This window comes from Eptatretus burgeri, chromosome 12 (genome assembly GCF_056783735.1).
Source record: "Eptatretus burgeri isolate ZD-2024b chromosome 12, Ebu_testis_v1, whole genome shotgun sequence".
Taxonomy (NCBI): domain Eukaryota; kingdom Metazoa; phylum Chordata; class Myxini; order Myxiniformes; family Myxinidae; genus Eptatretus; species Eptatretus burgeri.
The window spans coordinates 67,620,156-67,638,314 of NC_140972.1; the positions used below are offsets into that span (position 1 = coordinate 67,620,156).

Genomic DNA, 18,159 nt, shown 5'->3' on the forward strand with positions numbered 1-18,159 from the left:
GGACCGTTTAGAAAATCCCCCCCATCCACTTTCTCAACAATCCTCTGGAAGAAGTCCTTTCTTTCAAGCTTGTGGGTCTCACTATCTGCCATGACCTTTACTGGGAAAACCACATTTCAAACCTCGCCTCCAAAGCCAGTCGCCAATTGGGAATCCTCCGTCGTGCAAAGTCCTTCCTCGGCCCACCTGAGCTCCTGACCAGTTACAAAGCTTTGGTCCAAAGCCTGATGGAGTACTGCTCTCCACTTTGGGCTGGTGCTCCTGCCTCCCACCTTTCTTGGCTTCGCACTGTATAAACCAAGGCATTTCGGATCATTGGCATCTCCCGCAATGAGGCTGAGTCTTTGGACCTCTCACTCAATCACCGCAGGTTGGTCGGTGGTCTTTCTGTCTTCTACCGTCTCCTCTCCAGCTTCGCCCCCCCCAGCTCTCTCTGCGATTTGTCCCCACCAAATTTCTGCAGGGCGCTCAAGGTCTGCCAACAACCCCCTTCTGCTAAAACTACCAAAATCACGAATCACTGCTCACCTTCACTCTTTCATTCCTCTTTTTTCCCCGCCTTTGGAATAAACTCCCACACTCTATTCATTCCCATTCTTCCCTCCAGGCCTTCAAAACAGCTGTTCACCACCACCTTTTATCACCCCCCATCCAAATCCTCGATCTTTTCTACCCCCGATAATCCACCCAAGCCCACCTCCTTCAAATTCCCTGCTTTCCTTCCTGAAAGTCCCTGTAATGTTTATCTTCTATTCCCCATGTTCCCCGTCCCATACCTCTCCCTTCCACAGTTCTCCTAATGTCTCTGTTCCCCACTGTTTTGTCCTTCCCACTCCCTCCTCTCTTGTCTCATATCCCCCATGATGTGCGTTGTGTGTTTGCTCTCACACGAGCCTAGACAAGGTATAGAAAAAAAAAACCAATCACTTTCGCCCCAGAAACAAGTCAATCTGAACCACGCTGGCCACTGCTCAGACGCCATGACCGAGGACAACTGTGCAGATCGGTTCAAGGTGACTCGGCATTTTGGCGCGCGCGCACGAAATTATATTTTGAAAATAAATGCCGACGTTTACATTTCGGGTTTTGAAACTTTTGCACCTTCGGCGGAAAATGTATAAATATAAAAGGTTAAAAATGTGTTTTATATTTATATTTCATTTCGGCAAATATACCGTCGGCGGATCCGTAAACCAAGTTATAAAATAACTAAGACCTTATCTGGAATGTAAATTCCAGATAAGTTAATAATTACAATAATGAAAATGATGGTAAGAATGATTCTCAAACACTGAATGGTATTTTTGGAAAGGAGTGTGAACCACTCCCCCTCCCCTTTGTTTATTTGTATTAATGTACTGTATATACTGTTACATCTGCATATGTAAATTGTGAATTGATATACATGGGCCAAATATAATGGAGACAGAGTGACCAGCCACATGTCCCACTGAACTAGTTTTGTTTTTTCCTCACTTCCCACATATCATTTCATTTGTTATTTCCCAATGATTCTATATCTCTGTGTGGGTAAACTCACCACCTCAGGGGACGTGGAAGGAAATTCGCCTGGGTGAGACGTGCTTCGTCCCACCCCTTAAATTGCGAGAAAGCGGAAAAGATATTAGAAGTCAACCAGAGAGTAAAGCCCAATCAGTGAAAGCCATGAGAGAGATAAGTCCACTTCAGATGAGGACAGAGGAGATAAGAGAATAAGGCAAATGTTGAAGCCTTAATCTTGTTGGCAGTCGGGTCCAGAGGGATTTTTCAAAGGGGTGCTCCGAGAACTTCCCAGCTGGACCTCCCCACGATGTGTGAATTCCCCTCTCCAGTCCTTGGTGGACACGTGTAACAGCTGCCTCCCATTTTCTCCTCAGGATGTGTTCTCTTCTGTCGATTTATTATCTTCCCTGCACTTTTTGAATTGTTTATTTGTATCCAGATGAAGGACCCTGATAGACCCCTATGGATCCATTAGACCTTTTAGACTTTTACACACCTTAGAACCCGTAAAGGGTCTAATATTGTGTAAAAGTTCAAGACCCTTTATTTATACCCTTTGACCCCCTTAGATAAGTTTGACCCCTTTTGACAGAACCTACTATGGGAACATACCCTTGAGACCTTTAAACCCTTTGGTCCCCTTCAGACCCTAACTACGATTGGGACGTACTCTTTCGAACCCTAGACTCTAGTGACCGTTTAGACCTTTAGTCCCCTTATCAATTTATTCTCTTCCCTGCACTTTTGAATTACTAATTTGTGTTCTGCCTTTTTCTGACCTTCCTCTGAAGGATAAGGATCTGTGACCATAGTGGGTTTTGGTTTGATCTCCAAGTCACTAAGTGTACTTTGTATGTTTGTCTCTTGACAAGGCTCTGTTAGTTATGCAGATCTCGTATGTCTAATAATTTATCAAGTTGAAGTGCTATTACTGATTATTAAATTGTTTAGAAAGTTTGTGAGCTTGCCTTCTTGCCCTGTCATCTTGGCAGGAAAGAAAAAATTTGGGTTTTTAGATATGCAAACCATTTTCCTGCCAATAGCTTATGAGTTCCCCAAATTATGCCACTCAGTTTATCTTTGGGCAATACACACAGAAAGACCTTGTCCACCAAGACCTGGTGATGTTACAACACACTGTCTGCCTTATAGTCAGGACCAAATTCCTGAAAAAAGCTAATTTTCAGAGCCTCAGGGGCATTTTTGAGTCGAAGTTGGAAACCTGCCTTTCTAAAGGGGCTGTTACACCTTGACGTTTTCGCCAGCATATGGCAACGTATCAAAATGTATGTAAAACGCTGACGTACGCTGAACTATTGATGTTTTTTTAAAAGGTTTTTGGCGTATTCATAACAAGTTGGACGTATGCATAACGTATCAGTAAGGTACACAGAACGTTTCGATAACTTATAGATAACTTATACCAACGAATGCTTCGCGTGTTGTCGGCGTTCACAACGTATGCCCAACGATAGTCTAACATATGCATAGCGCGGCAGCGTATCGCCTACGATCACGTGGCGTAGCCTATTAAAAGGCTGCCGCTCGACGATTCAAATCATAACCACACTAGACATCGAAGTGTCAACATCACCGTCATGCCCTGTCACACCTTGACGTTTTAGCCAGCGTATGCCGACGTCTGAAAAATTTGCCGAATACGCTGGCATACGTCGAATACGTTATGCGTAAGTTTTGTATACATTAAGAGCACGCTGAAGCACGCTGGCATACGTCGTAGTACGCCGAGCATGTCGACAAATTTTAAGCATGCTCAAAATTTTTCGACATATGCCAGTGTATGACTCACACGTTCCGCATACGCTGGCCATAAGTTGTCGGCACATTACGCGATCATTGACAGATGTCGACACACATTACTTGTAAGTTACTCATAAGTCGAAACACGTCGAGGTAATGTTTAGCGTACCCAAAACTTATTTCTAACCTACGAGTAACGTGCTTTGAACCTATGAGTAACGTATATTGACATATGTTGACATATTTAATGTCTTCCGGACAACCACAGAACTTACTGAACGTGTTTCTAACTTACAGCTACAGTATAATGGCGTATTGGCAGCATTTCGGGGAATTGGTCTATAAAAATGGGGTTCACAGGAGGAACCCGTCAGTGTTTCATACTCCATGGTTTTTTGGGGGGGTTTTTTTGTTTTTCTTCGGCATGACGGTGATGTTGACACTTTGATTTCTAGTGCGGTTATAATATAATATAATTAAAAGGCTGCCGCTCAACGATTTAAATCATAACCGCATGAGAAATCGAAGTGTCAACAATACCGTCATGTCGAAGAAAAAAATAACAAGAAAAAAAAAACATGGAGTATGAAACACTGACGGGTTCCTTCTGTGAACCCCATTTTTATAGACCAATTCCCATAAACGCTGCCAATACGCCATTATACGGTAGCTGTAAGTTAGAAACACGTTCAGAAGTTCTGTGGTCGTCCGGAAGACGTCAAATACGTCTACATACATCAATATGCATTGGAGATACGTCACTCATAGGTTCAAAGCACTACTCATAGGTTTGAAATAAGTTTCGGGTATGCTAAACATTACCTCGACGCGTTTCGACTTTTGAGTAACTTACAAGTAACGTGTGTCGACGTGTGTCAATGATCGCGTAACGTGCCTACAACACGTTATTCATAGGTTAGAAATAAGTTTCGGGTATGCTAATCATTACCTCGACGTGTTTCGACTTATGAGTAACTTACAAGTAACGTGTGTCGACGTGTGACAACGATCGCGTAACATGCCTACAACTTATGTCCAGCGTATGCGGAACATGTGAGTCATATGCTGGCATACGTCAAAAACTTTTGAGCATGTTAAAATTTGTCAATGAGCTCGTTGTACTACGACGTATGCCAGCGTGCTTCAGTATGCTTCAGCGTGCTCCTAACGTATACAAAACTTACCCATATGTATTCGACGTGTGCCAGCGTTTTAGACAAATTTTTCATACATCGGCATACGCTGGCTCAATCGTCAAGGTGTGACAGCCCCTTAAGCTAGGTTAAAGTAGATCAAGTTTTTGGTCAAATTTTGAGGTTAATTTGGTCAAGTCATAAAAACTAAATGGCCATCAAAACAATATTGTACCTGAAACAGATAATTTGAAGATCCCTTTTGCATGGATGTTGGTAAACTGTTTCTCGCCGAATTCAGTGGTGTTAATCCAAAATATGAGCTTACAAAGGTGAAGTTTGGCATTAAGTTGGTCAAGTTATGAAAAATAATGTCTTTATTCTTTACTAGGAAATACCGTCCATCGCTTTGCTAATGGAAACACTGAGATGGGGGGGGGGGGCATCTGGACCTTAACACCGCCGGGGCAGGTGGGGGGGGAGGGGGGGGATAGAGAGGGGTGGGGGAGAGTGAGGATCCAGAGTGGGAAAGAGAGAGGAGGGAGGGAGAGGACGAAAGAGAGAGAGAGAGAGAGAGAGAGAGGGGAGAGGGGGAAAGAGAGAGGAGGGAGGGGGAAAGAGCGAGGAGGGAAGGAGGGAGAGTGAGAATAGAGGGAGAGTGAGGAAGGGGGGGGAGAGGGAAGGCTGCGAGAGGTGAGAGGAAGGGAAGGCAGACGTGTGGTGCAGTGTTAATTACGATTCATACTGTCTCATCAAAATGATTCTGCATCGAATAACAGTGAAGAAGAAAGCAAAATATTGTCTGAAATCTACTTTCTAACAGTCATATTGTAAGTACCACCCAGAGATAAACACCACCCAGACATGTCTCGAGATGAACACAGTCCAGAGACAAACAACGCCTGGACACATCCAGAGACAAATACCACCCGGACATGTCTGGAGATGAACACAGTCCAGAGACAAACACCACCCGGAAATCTCTGGAGATGAACACAGTCCAGAGACAAGCACCCCACAGACGCGTCCAAAGACAAACACTTCCCAGACACAACCGGACCTAAACCCCGCCCGGACGCGTGTGGAGACAAACACTGCCTGGATATAAACACTGCCCAGATGCATAGCGAGACAAACACCACCCAGACCTAAACACCACCTGGACGCGTCTGGAGATAAACTCCTGTCAAGACCTAAATCCCGTCCGGACGCGTCTGGAGACAAACTCCCGTCCAGACATGAACACCGCTCGGACACATTCGGAGCCAAGCTGTCCAAAGTCAAACACCGCCTGGACACGTCTGGAGACAAGCTCTACCCAGACATAACCACTATCCAGATACATGAGGAGATATCCACCTTCCGGACATGACGATAATTTGGATACGTCGAGAGACAGAGAGATAGAGACGGAGAGAGAGGGGTGGGGGGTAGGGGAGTTATTGGAGAGAATATGTTGTGCTTTGTGAACAAACCACACACACACACACACACACACACACACACACACACACACACACACACACACACACACACACACACACACACACACACACACACACACACACACACACACACACACACACGCTTGGCCGACATCGGCAATTGTTCGGGAATCGGCAGGTTGGAGTCGGTGTGATTATGGACTGCTTTAGGTGCTGTATGCAACCCAAAAACCTTGAGTAGCTTTCACCGAAAATCAACGTTGTATTTATATCGACGTTTCAGGGAGATGTTCACAAACATTAATCTTTATAAACAGCTGCGTGTGACGAGTGGAAAAAAATTTTTGCTCAGTAATTGAGAAAATACGCTAATACGGCAAACGGCTCAGAAATCGGGCATTATCAAATATATTTTGCTTTGATACTCACCTTGAGAAACATATAATCTTGAAAGCAAATCCGATAACCAAATGCTTTTGAAACAGGCGCGAGGACAAAGGAAAACCTGATAGAACCTCCATAAGATACGGGATGAAACTGCAACAGGGGAATGCTCAGTACATCTCCTGGTTCATCAAGCCAAGATCCGACACGCAAGTTCAGCGTAATTGCTGCACAAGGTAAGGAAGGAATCTGCCATTGCGGACTCGTATCACAGAGTGGTACAAGTGGCTTAAGTAGACTGGAAGTTGTCAGAAACAGAAAAGTACCGTTTCACAAAGTGCAAGTGCAGCAGACGTTGAACGAGTGTGTGAATCATTTCAACAAAGTCCCAGAAAATCAATCCGATGCACATCCAGAGAACTGGGACTTCCAAACACCACTGGACACAGGATTTTGCATAAAAAACTGAAACTTTATGCCAAAAGGTGCAGATTCTGCAAGAACTCAAACCAAATGATGGACCCAAATGCAATGTCTTTGCCTTGGAAATTATCATTCACGTAGAAGACAAAGATTACCTGAAAAAGGTCATGTTCACAGACAAAACTTGCTTTCATGAATTAGGGAATGTCAACCAGCACAATGTGAGGATCTAGGGCTCTGAAAACCCCCATGCGGCCATTGAACACATACATGACAGTCCAAAGGTCAATGTGTGGTGTGGCCTTCACCATGACCGCATGGTGGGTCCGTTTTTCTTTGGGGGGAATGCAGTGACATCAACAATTTAAATGAACATGTTGGAAGGATTCGCCTTCCCACAGATTGAAGATCTGCAACATGATATCATTTTTCAACATGATGGCGCTCCCCCTAATTGGGCCTTAATCATTCGAGCTGTTCTGCATGAAAATATCCAGGTCGCTGCATTGGCCGAGATGTACCAACCACCTGGCCCCAACAATCACCAGATATAACCCCCCCTTGATTTGTTTTCTGTAGGGTTTGTCAAAGATGTCTACAATACCAAGGTGGCAAACCTGCCAGATCTTCATTCTCGGATCACTGGTGAACGCAAACCTGCTGAGCTGAACATGGCACAAACTTGAGTACCACCTTGATGTCCTGTGTGCGACAGAGCTCACATTTGATCAGTCTTGATGGTCTGCACAAAACTTTATGAGTTTCTGTATCATATAAACTAAAGGGTATCATTGTATTATTTACAGTTCTAAATATATACTGAAACGCAAAAGAAACTTACCACTTGTTTGAAATGTAATAAAATTGTAACAGTTCAAAATAAAACAAACCAACAATTGCTAATTGTAACATTGGCATTTTATTGATGACATGTCAAGTTTTTGACCAAGATACACCATCTCATAAGTTTGTTCTACAGTACAGAACAGCACAGGGTGCAATGCCAGTCCCCTTTCAATAGCATGTGTGGCCACCATTGTTTTGGATACAGGCAGTGCATCGTCGGCACATACTGCCTACCAGTCTTTGGATGGATTTCTGCTGGATTCTGTCCCACTCAGTCCTCAATGTCTGAAGCCATCTGACTTTGGATCATCTGCCTGTCCTGCCTTGCAGTGGTGACTCTTGGCCTCCCTGATCGAGGTCTGTCATTTGCAGAGTTGTGGAGGGTGTCCCTGTCCATCAGGGCCGATATCGTCTGGTGTGAACATCCAAGGTGACGTGCCACCTCACGGTAGCTCAATCCGCCTTGCAGTATGCCCAAGGCACACTGCCATTGATCCCTCGACAATCGTGTCATGTTGATTGAAATGCCCAGTTTGCACTGGCCTTTTTAAAGCCAATATCAAGACATCACGTGCAGCTCATTAAAATCATCCCGTACCCCTTGGCTAATCACTGACAGTCAAAACGGCTGTTCAATAGCTGTGCTATGAAGTGACCATTGAAGGTTCAAGTGACCATCCGTGACTGTTTTGTCTGACAGTGAGGAGACTATTGTCCACAAATAAGTTCACACATTTACTTCACGCAGTGTTATTGTTGATATTTGAAGGTTTAAAAGGTGGTAAGTTTCTTTTGTGTTTCAGTATGTTAACAACCAAAGTTGTCCAGGTCTTTTTGTAACACCCTGTATATCGTTTTTGGCACCATCTCTAAATTGTGAAGAACCATTTTAACCCTTTGAACCTAAGCGACCTTCTTTACCGCCGCTATTCAAACCTCCATATACATGAGTGGTCTTTTTACCAGCCACTCGTCAAACCTCCATATACCCCAGCAACCTTTTTATCAGCCATTATTCAAACCTCCATATACATGAGCGGCCGGATTTTTCTCCAGGGAGTCCAGGGTGGGACAGCCGAAAGTCCAAAGAGCTCAGGGTTTAAAGGGTTAAAAAGTCTTGTTTCTGGATTTTGGTCTGGATCTTCAGAAAAATCGAATCAATTAGTCCTTGTCACACAACCAACATGTCCACAAAGTTTTGTCCGAATCCGTCCACGTTTTGAAATATCGTGCTATATAGTTTTGGCCTCTCTCTCTCAAAGGCAAAGAATCACTTTAAAATTCTAGTATCTGGATCTTCACCTAAATCGAATCAATTCGGCCTTGGCACACGCCCAACTAACCTGTCCTCCAATTTTTCTCTGAATCCATCCAATGCATTTTGAGATATCCTGCTCACAATTAAACACAGACACAAACAGGGGTGAAAGCATAACTTCTGTCCACCTTCAATGGCAGAATTGATAATGAACAAGAACGAGTGGGGATATTTTCGGATTCCAGACAGAATTTGCTTGTAACTCTGTGCAGCAAGATGGAATCTTAAAACATCATAGAAATTCATTACTGGCACACATCGGAAAACAACATAATCCAGGAAATACATTGTGTAAATAATGTAGAAATAACGCATCAAAATTTAGGCCTGGGGTTCGCAAAGACTGTTAGGATGAGTTAATTATGCACCTTCACTTTTTTTAGATGAGCACCCCCATATTAGACAAACATATGTTACCATCTTTTACTCAAAAATTCCCCTTCACTCTCCTTTTTTTGATTTAGCACCCCCATATTAGACAAGAAACATATGTTACCATCTTCTACTCAAAAATTCCTCTTCACTCTCTTTTATTTTTTGTTGAAATCTCATCTGGTCTATACTGTCTTCAACAAGTCGGGAAAGAGCCTGATTTGAATAAAGTTTGCGTATGTTTGTATCATCTATCTGCAAAATTTTAAGTAATGTTTTCACATGATGAAACATATTAATTATTTGTTTTTCAGAAAGGAAAGGTTATTTGGACTGATGAAAGTAGCTGGGACTTTGATAAATTTGCTGATGGTGAACCAAACAATCTGAATACAACTGAGAGTTGCATTGAACATCATGGAGGTAAAAAAAAAAAATATATATATATATATATACATACATACATACATACATACATACATACATACATACTGCCGAGAGAAAGTCTAGACCCCCTTTCAAAATTTTCACCTTTTGTTGCCTTTTAGTCTGGAATTAAATTGCATTAAATCAAACTTTTTTCTACCTTTATTTACATTTTGTAACCCACAACTTCCAAGTGAAAAACAAATTCTACAAATTTCATAAAATTAAAAACACAAAACTAGAATATCTTGTTTGGATAAGTGTCCACCCCCCTTATAAGAGCAAATTGTAAATTTGCTCAGGTGTAACCAATCACTTTCAAAATCACACACCAAGTTCATTGGCCTCCACCTCTGTTAAATTACAGTGATTATGATTATATCAGTATATAATCAGCTGCTCCTGGAGGTTTCCTCTGCCAGGTATTGCTTGTCATAGCAAAGACTCAACCATACACACCAAGGAGCTTTCAAAAGAACTTCGGGAGAAAGTTGTGGAAAGGCACAGGTCAGTGGATGGGTATAAAATATTTCAAAGGCCTTGAATATCCCTTGGAGCACAGTCAAGCCAATCATTAAGAATTGGGAGGAGTGTTGTACCACCAAGACCCAACCTAGATCAGGCCGCCCCTCCAAACGGGATGGCCAAGCAAGGAGTAGACTGAAGAGAGAGGCCGCCAAGAAGCCAATGGCAAGCTTGAAAGAGCTACAGGCCTTTATGGCAAAGACTGGTCACTGTTTGTATGCGACAACAATATTCCAAGAACTCCACAAGTCTGGCCTGTACAGTCGGGTGCAAGAAGGAAGCCATTACTCAAAAAAGCTCACCATTTTTCAAAAAAGTGCCATTTGAGGTATGCAAAGACAAACAAACCCCATACATGTGGAGATAGCAGGCAATGACAACAACTACCATATATGTATACACATACACACACACACACACACACACACACACACACACACACACACACACACACACACACACACACACACACATACACACACACACACACACACACACACACACACACACACACACACACACACATGCTTGGCCAATATCAGCAATTTTTCGGGAATCGGCAAGTTGGAGTCAGTGTGATTACTGCCTACAGTACATACTGTATACAACCTAGAAACCTTGAGTCGCTTTCACCGAAAAGCAACGTTACATTTATATAGACGTTTCAGGGATATGTTCACAAACATTATTCTTTATAAACAGCTGCGTGTGATGGGTGGAAAAAAAAATTGGCTCGGTAATTTAGAAAACACTTTAATACGGCAAACGGCTCAGAAATCGGGCATTATCAAATATATTTTGCTTTGAAACTCACAAAGAGAAACATACAACCTTTATAAAGCAAATCCGATATCCAAATGCTTTTAACAGGCGCGAGGACAAAGGAAAACCTGATAGAACCTCCATAAGATACAGGATGAAACTTTGCCACCATGGCACCCGTAACAGGCATGTCATGTCCACACACACGCAGAGAGTCCATACATATCCAAATCTACCCCTATGTACCATGTCCGTGTGTGCTGTATATGTACCTCTACCTTGTAGTAACTGTCGACTGTACATCCAGATCAGGAGAAGAACTGTAATGTACAGCTCGGTAAGTGGCTTCAGCAATTAAGCACTCCAACTGAACGCTTGGCTTGGCAAGCGATTACTAATTGGCGTCAATACAACGATGCACCCGGAAACACCCATGCAATGTCCAAATTGGACGAATCAACACTTTTTTACAGAGCCGGAACTGTTGATGTTTTCAAATCTGGAGATTACATTTTGTAATTCTGGTTATTTTAAGAGATTCTCTCTGTTATTAATATACACACATGAAATAAGGTTAGGCCTCTCGAGGCGTTTATAAGCATTGCAATGTACCCAGCGATTCGTAGCTATGATGAACAGGCATTCGATAATGAGTGAGGAAAGTGAAAAAAAACAAACTTTATCCTTAAGAAATCGTTGCAGCCTGTTCCAAGTTGAAGCATGGTTGGGCACGCCAAAGAAGATGGCAGTTTCAGACCCCAGCGAGGTTACCCAAGAAACGCTTTTAGACCCTAGAGAGTGAGGTGGCTGAGGATTGCCTGATGAAGGACAGAATTATATAAGGTCGTTAATTATCTTTAAAAGGGGTGTTTCAATAAACCCAAACATCCAATTTTTACTTGTGCACTTCCTTGGAGTTTTCTTTATATGTATGCAAAGTTTCAGGCTGCTATGTTTTATAGTTTTGGAGTTATGGAGGAGACACACACACACACACACACACACACACACACACACACACACACACACACACACACACACACACACACACACACACACACATTGCCTTTCATTAGTATAGATACGTGTGTGTGTGTGTGTGTGTGTGTGTGTGTGTGTGTGTGTGTGTGAAAAAATGTAAACTGTTCAGCCTGGCGGAAGTATGCTCTCTACCGAGAGCCATTCCAGTTCATTTTAAAACTGAAGCTGCATTGGAAAAAATTGACATATTCACGCTCCTCTGAAAAGCATGAAGGTTTGAATTAACCCGTTTTCTTGTTATCATTTCAGGTTTAAATGGTTGGAATGATGCTTCTGGTGAAACAAAGCTGAGTGTTCTGTGCAAATGCACTTTATGAAGCTAAAATAAATTTCGAAATTAAGCAAATATCAAATTTTTCTCATTTTCATACCTTGTACATGTTCAACAGCATTGCATATTATTTTCAAACAGCATCTTTTTACATGTATGTTTTTTCATAATGTTGTCTGTCCAGGACATTTTGCTTATTAAAGAACCAATAATGAAAAGTCAGCATTGAACGTTGTGGTGTGCAAGAGTTTACGTGTGAGCACATTCTACCCAAACTTTTCCATGATTCTCTCTCTCTCTCTCTCTCTCTCTCTCTCTCTCTCTCTCTCTCTCTCTCTCTCTCTCTCTCTCTCTCTCTCTCTCTCTCTCTCTCTCTTTCTCTTTCTCTTTCTCTTTCTCTTTCTCTTTCTCTTTCTCTTTCTCTTTCTCTTTCTCTTTCTCTTTCTCTTTCTCTTTCTCTTTCTCTTTCTCTTTCTCTTTCTCTTTCTCTTTCTCTTTCTCTTTCTCTTTCTCTTTCTCTTTCTCTTTCTCTTTCTCTTTCTCTTTCTCTCTCTCTTTCTCTCTCTCTTTCTCTCTCTTTTTCTCTCTCTTTTTCTCTCTCTTTTTCTCTCTCTTTTTCTCTCTCTTTTTCTCTCTCTTTTTCTCTCTCTTTTTCTCTCTCTTTTTCTCTCTCTTTTCTCTCTCTTTTTCTCTCTCTTTTTCTCTCTCTTTTTCTCTCTCTTTTTCTCTCTCTTTTTCTCTCTCTTTTTCTCTCTCTTTTTCTCTCTCTTTTTCTCTCTCTTTTTCTCTCTCTTTTTCTCTCTCTTTTTCTCTCTCTTTTCTCTCTCTTTTTCTCTCTCTTTTTCTCTCTCTTTTTCTCTCTCTTTTTCTCTCTCTTTTTCTCTCTCTTTTTCTCTCTCTTTTTCTCTCTCTTTTTCTCTCTCTTTTTCTCTCTCTTTTTCTCTCTCTTTTTCTCTCTCTTTTTCTCTCTCTTTTTCTCTCTCTTTTTCTCTCTCTTTTTCTCTCTCTTTTTCTCTCTCTTTTTCTCTCTCTTTTTCTCTCTCTTTTCTCTCTCTTTTTCTCTCTCTTTTTCTCTCTCTTTTTCTCTCTCTTTTTCTCTCTCTTTTTCTCTCTCTCTCTTTCTTTCTCTCCTTCTCTCTCTCTTTCCTTTTGTTAATTTTAAGGTGGATATTCTGTGTGTTTTCATCATTATATGTCACATATACCTCATGTGTCCATCATTATATGATGCTGCAATAATACGAGCATTCTTCAATTTTGACCTTGTATTTTGTTTGGGTGTGTAGCTCAACTTGTATAGATTGTTATGAAAATGATGTTCATTTCCTTTTATTCTTCAAAAAATGATACTATTAAGATATGCTACAGGTTTAGACACACACTTGTTCCATAGCAGTGGAAGCATTGATTTCCCTTACTTGTATAATTCTTTCAGTCAAGAAGTGGTTATTGCAGGATGTGATGAAATGCCTCCTTCTTCAAAAGCTTACTTGTCTCCAAGGTTATTACCCTCACTGGAGGAGAAGGTATTGCATTTGGGTCCATTTATTACTTGGCAAAATCTCTGATTTTGTCAAGTATGTTGGTCTGTTCTGTTTGTTGGTTTGTTTGTTTGTTTGTCCGGTCGTCTACAGCCCAAACGGCTGGACCAGTCATTCTTAAATTTTTACACCTATAGGCAATCCACCTGAGACGGTCCGCGTCCAAACCCCGTCTTAATCAGACTAAACGTCACGACGTGATGTCACACAATGTGAAAACACATTTTTGGACATAACTCAGTTGTAGACGCCAAATTAAACTTCATTCAAAGATCTAAATGATTACTAAATGCATCTTATTACAAATTACGCATAGTTTTCGCAAGCGTATGATTTCAAAGTTTTGCCTACTGACGTCATTTAAAAAAATATTTACGCTCGTGCGCAGCCGAAACTACTGAAGCAATCGTTCTCAAATTTTAACACGTGATAGCCAATCTTGCTGAAATAGTCTGGGATCAAATCACGTCACAATCGCACTTAACGTCACTACGTTACGTCAAGAAAAGGTGAAAACAAGCTTTTGAACATAACTCAGTAACCGGAAGTTGTAGCGACTTCCTGTTGATGCTAAAACAAACTTCAATGGAATATCTAAATGCTTTAAAATGCATGTTAGTACAAATTATGCACAGTTTTCGCAAGCGTATGACGTCAAAGTTTTTAGCTATTGGCATGATTTAAAAAAAATTCGATTCGTTCTACAGGTCACAATTCTTAACCGATTTGGATGAAATTTTAACAGCTGATAGAAATCCACAGTGCAAAAAGATATGTGACTTTTGGTGATGTTCAAGATCAGGATCTGGATTCTGCATCACTTTATATTATCGCCCATTTTTAACCAATGGGGAATTTTGTGAATTACACATGGCTATTTCTCAAACAGTTTTGCACTTATTATATTGAAACTTATGCTGTCTATTTATGCATGTAATATTAACATGTGTACACAGTTTGATCGAAATTGACCTAAGGTCAACGTCAGGGTCACCCAAAACATGAAAAACACTCATATAAAATACACATTTTTGTTTTACAACATATTTCAAACCTGAAAACGGGATCGTAAAGCTAGTTGAAAAGCAATGTTCCTAGGTATTTTCAAATATTTTCTACGATCAGAATGAAGGCAACAAGCACCGATGATAAGTTGTTTAATGTCACATGGTGGCTTTAAATGAGTTGTCAAAATTTTCAATCTGCTGCAGTTACAATGACAACGCGCGCCTGATAATTGTTATTTGTGACGTCGCGTCATTTTATTAATGAACGAACAAATAAACACCACACATTCCATGACATTACAGCTTGGACTACCACACGGAAAGGTCAACTAATTCGCCAAGTGTCGAGCGAAGCACGATTTTTCATTTGTTTGTTTTTCTGTCTGTTTGTCCACACAAATCTTTCGTGCTTTTTTCCGCAACCGCTTGTCGGATTGAGATTAAATTTTCACCATAGGAGCGACTACTCATGAAGAATGTTTTAATGATAATGATTATGTCATAGGTCATGTGGTGTGGCAGCCATGTTGGAAGAACAGAAACACTTTGGACCTCTATCTCCGAAACCACACCATGGAAAAAATTGAAACTTGATGGATGGCAAATACTCCTCGTGGAGAATAAGTGTGATTTTTTTAATGACGTCATAATTGCATATGTAGAATGCCACATCTGATCAGTATGAAGATTTTTGAGGGTCATCTGGGATTAAATTGATGATGTCATCAGTCACGTGATTCGGCAGCCATATTGTTTTTTTTGTTTTTAAGAAGCACCTTCCAAAACCTTTTCTGAAATGACTGACAAGATCGAGGAAAAACTTTACATGTATGACCACCTGTCCACGAGGAACAAAACGGTCACACATATTGTATCATAGGTCACATTGTTTGGCAGCCACATTGGATTTATCCTAAAACTTATTGCAAAAATCTTCCCTGAAGTGGCTGAACAGATTGAGGTGAAACTTTACACGTGTGACCGCCTGTCCATGAGGAACAAAAGGTTCACACATATGATGTCATAGGTCACATGCTTTGGCAGCCCTATTGGATTTACCCTAAAACCAATAAAAATACACCACTCAAAAGAAGTCCTGGCAAGGGTCTGCAATCTCTGATTGCTCTTTTTCTTCTTGTATCTGATTTATCGTGGAACTGTCATGCATGTTTGAAGTATTGTCATCACAAAACAACATAATTCCTTTGCAGTTTCTGGGAGCCTTTGAGAGCTCTTCAGAGTTTTTTTGCCGCTTCCACTGAGCTTCACAAAGCTTCTTTCGGAATTATTAAATGGCTGAAGGCTTCTGTATGAACACTACTCCTTGTGTCTATATCTGTGTATGACATCAAACGAATCCGCGATGCTACAATTACGAAACTCCTCATGGCAGAAAAGGGTTTGTTGTGGCTTGCTGCTGTTATAAGGTCATTGAAAGGATCAGGCCATGCATGACATTATAACATGTTAGATCAGGACATTGAAAGGATCAGACCATGCATGACATTATAACATGTTAGATCAGGTCATTGAAAGGATCAGGCCATGCATGACATTATAACATGTTAGATCAGGTCATTGAAAGGATCAGACCATGCATGACATTATAACATGTTAGATAAGGTCATTAAAAGGATCAGCCCTTGCAAATGGCGTCACCTCTGATTCGAGCAGAGACATGGCAGAATACCTCAAATCCGTCTTTGCCTCCAAATCACATGAATCTTACCCCCTTGTACCGACTGCCGACTTGACTGTCTGTCATTCACATGCTTGAACGTAGAGAAAGTTCTGTTCAGCTTCAACACTTCATTGGTGATGAGCCCAGATGGCATCACTTCCCTTTATCTTTCTCTTTTATCCACATCCAGAGTGAGCAAACATTACTCCCATTCACAAGAAGGGTTAATTCACAGATCCACTCAAATAAGGCCAATAAGTTTACTTTTTTAAATTATAAGGAAAGTGGTCGAATCCATCATCAGGTTGGACAGCAAGAGTTTCCTCTTTTTCAAATGGCCTGATCTTTGACAATCAATGTTCCATCACAGTCACTCAATTATGAACATTCTGCTACTTCTCCTTTGGCAATTGTCAGAAAGCCTAAAGCTAACCTGTGGTCTTCCTGCAAATATAGATTAACATTCCACAGTTTTTCACCCAGTTAGACTTAAAGCTTACTGCCTGTGGCACAAAAAGCTCCTTCCACACCAAGCTTTCTGACTTCCTCCACTCTTGTAGTTAACACAGACCTATAAGTGGAAACCTCTCTTTTCCCATTGGAGAATCGATTTTCTGAAGGCATTGTCTTTGGCCGAGTCCTGTTTCTCCTCGACATTAACATCCTCTCTAATTATCTGCAAAACAATCTTACTTTTCACTGATAACGTCGCATTGTGCAGTACAGTATCCAATTGTACTGACATGTTGACAGCAGCTGCATGACTCGGTACTGATCTGGATTTGATGAGATGCTGGTCTAACAAATGCAACAGGTCTTTCACTCACATCACATCTCTCACTCACACACACACACACACACACACACACACACACACACACACACACACACACACACACACACACACACACACACACACACACACACACACACACACACACACACACACACACACACACACCCTAGAAGGATCAGTGAAGTAACTCTAGTTCCACAGCCAGCCTCTGGAATATGTTCAGTTTTTATGAACCTCTCAATCTCCACATTACCCGTGACTTCTAATGAGCCGACCAATAAGCACAGTTCGGCATGAAAACCAGCTGCAGATTGCACAATATCCATTATTTCAAGTCGTGACTTTAAAAGGAGAACAAGTCTGGAGACGGCGATGGTTCACGAGCAATGTACACGGTTCGCCTTTTCTATTTGTTGACCTTCGAGGGGACGCCACGGGCCAACTGGCGGGAATCGGGAAAAATGTAAATGATGAAAGTTGTCGTACTCGAAGAGCACGACTTGCATACCAACTTTCATTCGAAACAGTTGAAAACCCTAGGAGCTCGATGCCAAATTTATTGTTTCTTTTTGACATTTTCTAAGTTTGTGACCTTGTGACCTTTACCTTGGGACGAAAATGAAAAATCCAGCTCCGTGGGGCGATGCAGGTGCCATTGGGCGAACCAAATACCGAAACCTCTGCCAGATTCGACAAACCCCCTCGGAGAAGATGTAACTTGAAACCGGCTACCCCCTAAAAACACATGTTTTTTGGCCGTGGCTCTGCCCATAATGGGCGCAGCACCCCCATTCTCAGGAAAACACAACTAGATCATGATACAAACCTCCCACCCAAATTTTATCAAGATCGGATCAAAACCCACGGAGCTATGCTTGGGACAGACAGACAAACAAACGCACCCATATCGATTATTGTGGTCAC

At 41.5% G+C, this 18,159-nt stretch overlaps 1 protein-coding gene across 3 annotated transcripts in view; it reads left to right on the forward strand.

Moving 5' to 3' along the window:
• The window catches only part of LOC147015832 (C-type lectin lectoxin-Thr1-like), a 35,559-nt gene extending 22,696 nt beyond the window's left edge, over window positions 1-12,863 (forward strand). Inside the window, exons 6-7 of one of the 3 annotated variants that reach the window (XM_085848398.1) lie at window positions 9,500-9,608; window positions 12,189-12,862. In XM_085848398.1, the coding sequence (XP_085704524.1) occupies window positions 9,500-9,608; window positions 12,189-12,256 (177 nt within the window). In that variant the 3' untranslated portion in view covers window positions 12,257-12,862. Of the gene's footprint in view, window positions 1-9,499; window positions 9,609-12,188 lie in introns of all 3 variants that reach the window. The other 2 variants (XM_085848397.1, XM_085848399.1) reach the window with 2 other exon arrangements.
• The last annotated feature ends 5,296 nt before the right edge of the window (window positions 12,864-18,159 follow it).